The following is a 9,185-nucleotide window of genomic DNA, read 5'->3' on the forward strand; positions in this document are numbered from 1 at the left end:
AAAAAAGGCTCTTATCATCAGCGTGTTGGAGTTAATTAACTGATTAGGGTAATATCCACGAGTAAAACTGGTCAGAGAAATGAAATTTCAAAATAAGGGTTTGTGCCAGTCATATTTAGAGGTATAAAACTCACATCGGTGGAAGTTTAAAATGCCCACAGGGCGTTGATGTTAATGGGGGGAGTGTTACATAAAAAAATGTTGAGCAGCCTGCAGAGGCTAATCCACTAAAAAAAAAAAAGAAGTGTGAAAATCTTCCTTTTGGCTCATCACTGGACGTGCTGATGGGGTGGGGGTGAAGTGAAATTGACAATATCATTGTAGGAGCGCACTAAAAAGGGGCGACGGTCCGCTTCACTACACCGTGGCGGGGATGTCTACAGTGAGAGAAGAAGAAGGGGGAGGGCACTACTTTGTCACAGGCTGCTATGTAGATTAACCTTTCAATTAGTTGTTATCAGGTCCTCTCCATGTCTCCGCGTGAGCTGCTCGAGCCTTTCGTTTTCAAGACCACCAAACCCGCTCGGATATATGTCGCTTCGCATTTACCCTTCGACGTGATAATGAAGAGGAGTATCCGAGGAGGGGGAAAAAACTTGAAGACTACCAGCAAATATTTACGGTAGCCCGTACTTTCTCTCTCTCTCTCTCCCCCCTCTTTTTTTTCTCCGCCTGTCTCTTTATGTTTATCTTTGCATTAAAGTTGCCATTAATTTTGTTGTATCCCTCCGCCGCCGGTGGCAGATTCGAAGATGCTAAAAGCGTTTTAATCTCCATTATTAGTGTGTTATACTGGGGGGGGAGGGAGCTCCGAAAACTAGCGACTGTCGTCGCTCCCAGCTGCCGTGTTAACTTGTATTCCCCGCTGAACATCTTTTTTCTCCCCCTCCGGGGCTCACTATTTGTCCTCATTGGAGATATTTGATAGTTAATGGTGATAAACAGGTCATGCCATCATTGCACGGCGCACACGTAGACAGAGCCTACTTTTTTTTTTTTTCAATCGTGCATTTATCGCTCTGTCACATAGTTTAAACGTTAAATACCAGGAGAATTACAGGAGAAAGATAAAGTCGGAGGAAAAAAAACCCGAGGAAGGGCAGAAAACGACGTGTTTTATGCGCTTTTTAAAAAACTGCTGAAGTCTTAAATATGTCTATTTTTTTATTTTTATTTTGAAAGAACTGTGTTCCACTTTAACGTTAGAGCCTTCGCAGGGTTTTATGCAAACAAATGATCGATTTAACAAACAGCCAATTAAAGTCTAAAACGATCCAAATCACGTTCAAGTGTAACCAAGAGGAATCCGAGTAAAGGTGGGCCGGTGTTAAACGACACGCAAACGAGGTTAAATATTTATCGAGCGTAATTACCACGCAGCCAGTTTGCGTCYGTTACAGTGCGCTTGTAACTTATTAACAACCCAAAACCCGGTTCTGRGCCGTAAATTGGGATTTTACGAGCGTTAGAGGTGAATGATATCAATTCATCACTGGAGGCACCTTAAGAGGCGGGTCAATTGAGTGAAGTGACAGATCACACAGCCAGTGCCGTGCCTCTYAGGGTGAGCTCATACATAAAGATTGACATGTGCTTTATCAAACCAGAAATCGGATCTCGTCTTTACAGCCAATAATTGAAGTTGCCGGGGWGGGCACATTAGTGTAGGTAAGGTTTAATGAGACTCCATTGGATTGTAATCAGCGTCATGTCGGATTCATGTAAACTACAACATTGTAACAAAATGGCGACTGTTAGGTGACATCAGTAAACGCTGGAAACGCTGACATTTATCGGCTCAACTCAGCGGAGCGCAACTCCCGGGGGTTTGTTTCGTTACTTGTTACCGGGTTTTCTCCCTCTTCTTGTGTTCTTTCTCGACCGAACCGCTCGGCCGGTGGCGACCGAGCTGTCAGGGGGGGGAAAGTGAAGCCATCGATTATTTATGCGTGTGTCATTACCGCTCGCGCTGATCAGTGCGTGTCGTCGAGCTGTCAAAAAGTGGTCGCGCGCGGAAGAACTAATGGTTGAACTTTGATTTATTTTTATTCTATTTGGGATCAAATGCGTGTTCGTGAAGGCTTGTCGAGGGAAGGGGACGTGACATGGTGATATTAATAAACTTGTAAAATTGTGTCAGCGTCACAAAAAAAGGGAATCTGAAACCGAAAATGTGTCTCGAAAACATTGTATACTTTTTTCCTGAAGTGGGTGGAAGTTTCTAGATAAATGTCACGGTGTGGAAAACTTGCAGTTTTTTTGGCAAATGGTCTCTTTTTGAGTAGGACATCTGGTTTGGTGTGCGGATTAAAGTGTCAGACTATGGATTAAGTCACTTTGATTTCTTCAGCAGCCATGACAGCGCCTGCATCTGTTTTTGTCCATCTGTTTCTCGTGTTTTAGCACATCTCAAAAGCCTTGCATTCCTTAGGCTTAGCCTTTACAGCCAGTGTGCTATAAGCTTCTTTTTTTATTTATATTGTGTCTCTAAATCTGTTTGTCTTTCTCCTTTTTTAGATCTGAGCTGGGATTCTAATAAAACACAGTTCCAGGTCAGCTGATAACTTCCACTGTGGATATTACTTGTACCCAACTTTTTCCTCGAGTTCACCCGGAATTGAGAAAATACTCGCGGATGCTGTCGTGGAACATAACTTCCTGACCGTACTAAGGATGTGGATGTACGTATTTTGCAGCTGCAGAAAGGAGGAACCTTTATGGATCACATTTTTGTGAGGCTTATTGTTCAACCATGGTAAAACTTGCAAACCCTCTCTACACGGGGTGGATTCTCGAAGCAATACAGAAAATTAAAAGGCAGAAGCAGAGGCCTTCAGAGGAGAGRATTTGTCATGCAGTGGCGACGGTGCACGGACTGGACAAGAAGACRGTCCTTGAGCAGTTGGAATTAAGCGTTCATGATAGCTCTATCCTCAAGGTGACAAATAAGGGAAGCACTTCCTACAAGGACCCAGGAAATCCTGGAAGAGTTGGTCCCATCTTGCCTACAAACACATCTTTGCCGTCAAAGGAATCTGTATGGAATTCAAACGATCTCCGCCATATTGATTGGAATAAAATACTTCGGACGGCCATTGAAGGTCTGGATGATACCCACGGCTCYTCGCTGAAGAACATCGAGAGGTACCTGAGGAATCAGGACGACCTCTCAAAYGTTGTTGACAATCCTGCTTTTCGGCAGAGGTTGCGGCTGGCGGCGAAGCGCTCAGTTGGCAACGGCAGATTGGTCAAAAACGGCCCACGGTATAAGCTCTGCCATGGAGGTGTGGAGGGAAGAAGCTCCAGGTGTCCTAGTGCTTCCCCCTTGGTTCTGGCATCAGTGACGCTCCTCCCCCATGAGCGCGACCAGGTACGCACGCACACCTGTGCTTTCTCACGTGTTCACCCCTCATTTCACCTTTGTAAACTTTTCAATGTATTCAGATGCCTCTGTGACCCAAAAAGGAGGCCTTTCCATGACTTCGATAATTGGGGKTTTTTTGGAAACTAAATGGAGCGATTTATGTGTCACTTCCAAGTTGGTGGGATGAGATTTAGGGTTACCACTGGATGGAAACTGCTCAATAGGAATTTCACAATTATAGTCTTAATCTTTGGAGCTTAATCCCAGGAGGTCAGAAATAATGCCCATCTAGAGTCCATCCCTTTAAGGCTGTGTTGCTAGTGGTTTCCATAATAAGAGAGCTTGGATAATCAGAAAGTCATGCTGACAGTGTGTGGTAGGCAGCCTGCTTTGGGCTTCCCACAGGTTATGTAACTCTAGCCTAATGACCTTAAAGGATGTGGACAGCTATCTTGTGAGTTGCAGTAAAACAGATATTTTATTGGTAATTTGCAAGGGCATGAGAGCATGTTGAGGAAGAAAGCCAGAATGTTCTCAGGCTACGTGCAGCTCTTGTGAGCTTTGTGCAAACAAACTTGCTCGAGAAAGGAAATAAAACCTTATAAACAAACTTCCAGGTTGCATTCTTTCCGCTGCTTTTTATTTATTTATTTATTTATTTATTTATTTATTTATTTATTTATTTATTTATTTATTCAGGGTGAGTTCAGAGTTCGCAGAGATGCTCGACAATAACAAGAATGCCAGAATTTTGTGATTCCGTGCAATTTTCAGACGAGTGCAGGGGGGCGTTGGGTGGAAAATGGTTGTCATTGTGTAGCTGCGTGAGCCGCGTGCAGTCATCTAGTTTGTTGTGAAGGCCTCTACCATGTCCTGTGTGAAAGCTTATCAAGATTAAGTGCGGTCTCATACTTTATGCACAAGTTATGCAGCTGAAGTGGTGAGCAGCATCAGGCRATAGAGATGTCACCCTGCTCCTCACCAGTTTCACAGTGAATAATCAGGAAGCGACACCTTGATACTGCAGCCACAACTGTGACTGTGTCTGTGGTCAGGCCAAAAGTGAAACTGAGAACTGTTTTAGAGACACGGCGTCCTGCCACGGCTCTCAGGAAGGCCTGCTGTTTTCCATTTGGAGCATTTCAACCTATTGCTCCCGGCCTGATGACATCACCCCCCCAGTTTTAGGCTTAACATTTACTTCAAAGGATGAGACATATCTGCCTGCTTAGTTGTTTAAGGCGCATCGAGAGCGTGTGTGTGCTGAGAATAAGAGATACTTTGAGGGTTAAAAAAAGCAGTCTTGGTTTAGAGTTTATTAGATTCTGAAGAGACTCTGGCAGGAACAAAGACAAGGAATGAGAGTTTTTTCTTTTTTTTTTTTCCCCCTGCTGTGTTATGCAACCAATTGAGCTCACCCTGTCTACCAGCAGTGTTCTAATAGGACCCCACCCCCTCACTCAGGACAGCCTGCTCTTTTGAAGCAGCATAATTTCCTGTAATGTACTTAATTTAGAATCTTCATGTAAATCATCGGCATCTCTTCAGCTGTGTTTGGCTTTCTAGTTTTGCATTTTAGCCATGTGCAGATTGCAAATWGCTATTGATTTTATTTGCCAGACCTAAAAATATTCCTAGTGGCAATTAATCCAGTTCCCGGATCGGACTTTGTGGATTAGTTTGTGGAGCGTGTGGTAATAAAACATATTTACTATTTTTAAAGGGGCAATATTATGTGTTTCTCAGGCATACATTTAAATACTGTACCATAATATAGTATCTATGTCACCTTTAGCTATTATTAAAATGCTGTTTTTATGTTTAAATAGAAAATAAACTTGTCTTCTCATCACTTCCTCTTCTAAACGCCTTGAAATTGGCCTCTGTCTCTTTAAGAACCTCCTTACGCTTCTGTCCCGCCCATTTTAGCGCGCGCGCGGGGGTGGGGCGCATGCGCTATGATGCAGTTTACTTGGCATCTGAAAATACATTTCCTCAAAGGTATTTTGACTCTGAAAAGAGCTTCACTGAGTGAGAAGTAGTGTTAGAGCTCAGCAGATATGCCATGAGGAAGTTCAGCTTAAAAACACATCCCAGAGGAGGAGATTGTCCCAAAAGGACACAACCCAGAGGCGTTTCTGTTCCCAAAAGATGTTTCTGGTCCCCACCTGTCGTTTTGCTCCTCAGCATGGCTGCCTAAAAACGCTGCAGGATTTCTCAAACATGCATGAATGAGTCAAAGCAAGGCTTTGGGCATGTTTTTTATGAGAGTATAACATTATAACATGATATAAAACTCAAAAAAGTTGATTTGACATGATATTGCCCCTTTAAAAATAACTTCACTGTATGTGTGCCCTGTGCATAGTTGGACCAGCAGTCCAACAGAAGCTGTCTGGTTTTCAGTTTCATCACTACTGTCTGTAGTGTCTCATATTTTAAACCTTTATAAAAATGATAGACGCCTTTCAGATACAGGRATAACATTCCAAGTAGGGCTTTGTTGCAAAATATCTTAACCTGCCATCAAGGAAGAACGTGTCTTCCTGTTATTTCAGCTGAGTGAATGGTATTTGACTTTGAGAAGTGTTTTTCAAAAATGGACTTTGTGTAATCCAGGTAAAATATTCTGGCATGTAATGCTGCCTAAGAGTCATACTTAGTAAATAATCTTTTGGGAAGTGTCAGAAAATAATGAAAACATTTCAATCACAAGTTATAAAAAGCTGATGTCTTGTTTACAGTTTAGTCTTTTTTTTCTGGCACAATTTCAGTATCCTAAAGTCTTCTTATTAAAAAGTTGAATAAACACAGAATTTCTAAGAAAAATGTTTTTAGGCCCACTGAACGAGACCACCTCTGTTTATAGATCTCACCAGCATTTGTCTGAGCAAAATGTGTTTTGATTTTCTTCTGTAACATGAGGCAATTACACAGCCACAGTGTTAAAACCTGCAGGTGTAGCCTCATCACATGTGAGAATTTTTAGTGATTTTTATGCTGTACAAGCAGCTTTTAATGCCCCTGCACGCTTTCAAGTATTGACCCAGCAGGTTGGAAAATAAAGTGATCATTGATGTGGAGATAAACTACTTCCTCTCACTGAAAACAGCTTCTTGATACCGCCAGGGACAGTGACATGAAATTGCTGCTGGATCCTTGTTGCATATCGTTGCCCTGAGCATCATTTGGATGCTTCTCTTTTTTTTTCCCCCTTTTTTTTTGCTGTCAAATAAAAAAGACAAATAAYACTGTATTTCAGCTAAAGGCCAACTAGAGGTCATATCCAACGCAGTTTTGAAATATGCAAACTTGGTTTAACTCAGGATGCTGATCTGCGTCATAGAAACCAGGAACTAATTATGGGCATCCCCAGAGTRCCATCCAAAGCTCTAGTCAACTGGATGGCCTTAGCGTGTAAACTGGCGATGAGGTGGGTTATTTATGATCACACCCAGTGAGTGATATTTTCCATTAAGAACTTCCTCTCTGCAGTCTGTTTGTTGTCCCTCTAGAGGCTTTTGTTTTTGAACTGGTATTGAAAAATTCACTCCATGGTGCATTTTAGTTTTGATATAAACCTGTGATTGGTTCAGTTTAGACTATCTGCTGTTGTGAAGTAATGACTGTAAGTCTCTGCTCTCCCTCTGAAGTCAGCCTCCTTTCGTTCTGAGTGATCAATGGAGAAATCCTCTTAAACCTTGAGCTCATATTTTASTTCTTCTGAACTCGACAATAAGCCCTTAAATGAGTGTTTGTTCTGAGACTCAACATTTACAGTGGATCATGGCAGTAACAATGTGAGCATGTTATATTATTGAGGTAATTTGATTACATGCTGGTTAATCCTTTCAGACTCGAGTGCAAGCTTTAAGAATTGGATTAAGCCCTTAAACTATGATTACCAAGATCACTTACACATTCAGATGTAATGGATAAAGGAGGTGGATCTCAAATGCAGCATATCTCCGAGGATGAGAGTAATTTATTATTCATTTCTAGTCTGTGAGAACTCTGCTTTTTTTTCATTCTTCGAGCTTCTGCTTTCAGTTGATATTATTTTGCGGATGTTTCATTAAATCCACAAGCTGGTTTTATCTTCTTTGGCTTAACCAGTAGTATCGCTACAGCGATTTTCAAAAATCCAAACAAAACACTCACCCAGAAAYCAACAGGACTCTACATGCAGCCTGTTTATGTCTTTCAAACTGTTTGTTTCTTTTCCCCCCACTTAGCTCCGGGTCGACCCCATCCCAATATGCAGTTTCTGTCTTGGAACGAAGGAGTCAAATCGGGACAAGCAGCCAGAGGAGCTGCTGTCCTGTGCAGACTGTGGAAGCAGTGGTAAGTCAGCCTCTGAAACACTTGACTGAATGGCTGTTTTCAAAACCGCAACAACTTTAAGCAAGACTGTAGACTGTTTAAACCACTAAACTGCTAGCATTGTTAGCGGAGGCTCATGGGGAATTGTGTATGTGATGATTTGAAGTGGGAAATATGGTCAATCTCTAAAAACAGCATGTTTTTTATTCAGCGAGTATTTTATGTTTTCTACAGTAAATACAAAAAACATAGATGATGCAAATTGTGTTGAATGCCTTGAACTTTGCTCCATTCACCAGGCATATGAGCAAAACAGTCTTAAGTAATAAAACATGCTGTTTTTTATATTTAAATTTTTAATTTTGAAGTAACTTTGCACTGAAGTCATGGCTGTGTATGAACTTCTCTTAGAGGTTTTTGTTAAATTTGTTCTCAATATAGTAGAGTAGGTTTTATTTAGTAGACTGAAAAAGAGTTGTGTGGGTTGATGTGTAAAGGAACGTAAGAAATAATTGAATAAGCAATATTCTTGTGTTTTTTGTTAAAATATTGAAATGCTGGTATTCTGTATTCTCAGTTAAGAAACATAAAACACAAATAATTCCAAAATATCAGTAATAGATTTTCATCAGATATTAACCTGTGTAAAACTCAGATTAAGCATCTCAAGTTCAAATAAGTAGAGTAATTTATTATAAAGTTGCCAATAAAGCAAACGTAATTTTACAATAGGGCGCCGCTGCATTTAATTTTCTTAGTGAGCACCGAGAGTAAGTGTGCAAATACACTGGTGGTTTTTGCTCATATTCTGTGTTGGAGGTATACTGGGGTTGGTTAATTGACCTATTAAGTGTAAGCTAATAAGTTACAGGTTCTGGCCAGGCAGGAAGGCTGATTAAAACCTGTAGGGTAAATTAACGCATGGTTCAACGTTCATAAAAAGCACAGTGTGTGACATTCCATAAAGGCTAACTTTGCTAATGTGTTAGGTCTGACTTATAAACAGCTGCTGCACTAGCAAAAGGAGTTAGTTTCTGATCCTTGTACACAAGTACAACACAATTATTAGATGATTATTGCCACAGCTGTTTGGCTCTGTACTCTTACAGTATTGTGTAAACATGTGTTTAAAATATCTTTTTTTATGGTGTTGCTGTAGGGGGTTTGCATCGTATAGTACACTTTCAGCAGGTTTAAAGCTTACATCTTCAAAAAACGTGCTTTCATGCCTTTAAATTGCTTGATACATTTAGAAATTTTTCATAGTTAAAACTAGGAATGCACGATAACTTATTTTAAGAACCGATACCGATAACTTTCTCCTCCTAACGGCCAATAACTGATAATAACCGATAACATGCCAGGAGATAAGACTAGTCTAAAATGGATAAGATCATAACATAAATAAACAAAACCAAAAAATAAAATGACACTAAATTATACTATTTGAAATAAACTCTTAGCAAACAAACCTTTATTAAAGTATATCAAACAAAAC

General features: G+C 40.7%; 1 protein-coding gene across 4 annotated transcripts in view; it reads left to right on the forward strand.

The window, feature by feature from the left end:
• The first annotated feature begins 342 nt into the window (after window positions 1-342).
• kat6b (K(lysine) acetyltransferase 6B) overlaps window positions 343-9,185 on the forward strand; it is a 25,011-nt gene continuing 16,168 nt past the window's right edge. Inside the window, exons 1-3 of one of the 4 annotated variants that reach the window (XM_014007664.1) lie at window positions 343-622; window positions 2,518-3,370; window positions 7,600-7,708. In XM_014007664.1, coding sequence (XP_013863118.1) covers window positions 2,753-3,370; window positions 7,600-7,708 — 727 coding nt within the window. In that variant the 5' untranslated portion in view covers window positions 343-622; window positions 2,518-2,752. Of the gene's footprint in view, window positions 623-1,483; window positions 1,669-1,701; window positions 1,827-2,517; window positions 3,371-7,599; window positions 7,709-9,185 lie in introns of those variants that run through there. The other 3 variants (XM_014007667.1, XM_014007666.1, XM_014007665.1) reach the window with 3 other exon arrangements.

Source organism: Austrofundulus limnaeus, unplaced genomic scaffold, assembly GCF_001266775.1.
Source record: "Austrofundulus limnaeus strain Quisiro unplaced genomic scaffold, Austrofundulus_limnaeus-1.0 Scaffold43, whole genome shotgun sequence".
In the NCBI taxonomy this organism is placed as follows: Eukaryota; Metazoa; Chordata; class Actinopteri; order Cyprinodontiformes; family Rivulidae; genus Austrofundulus; species Austrofundulus limnaeus.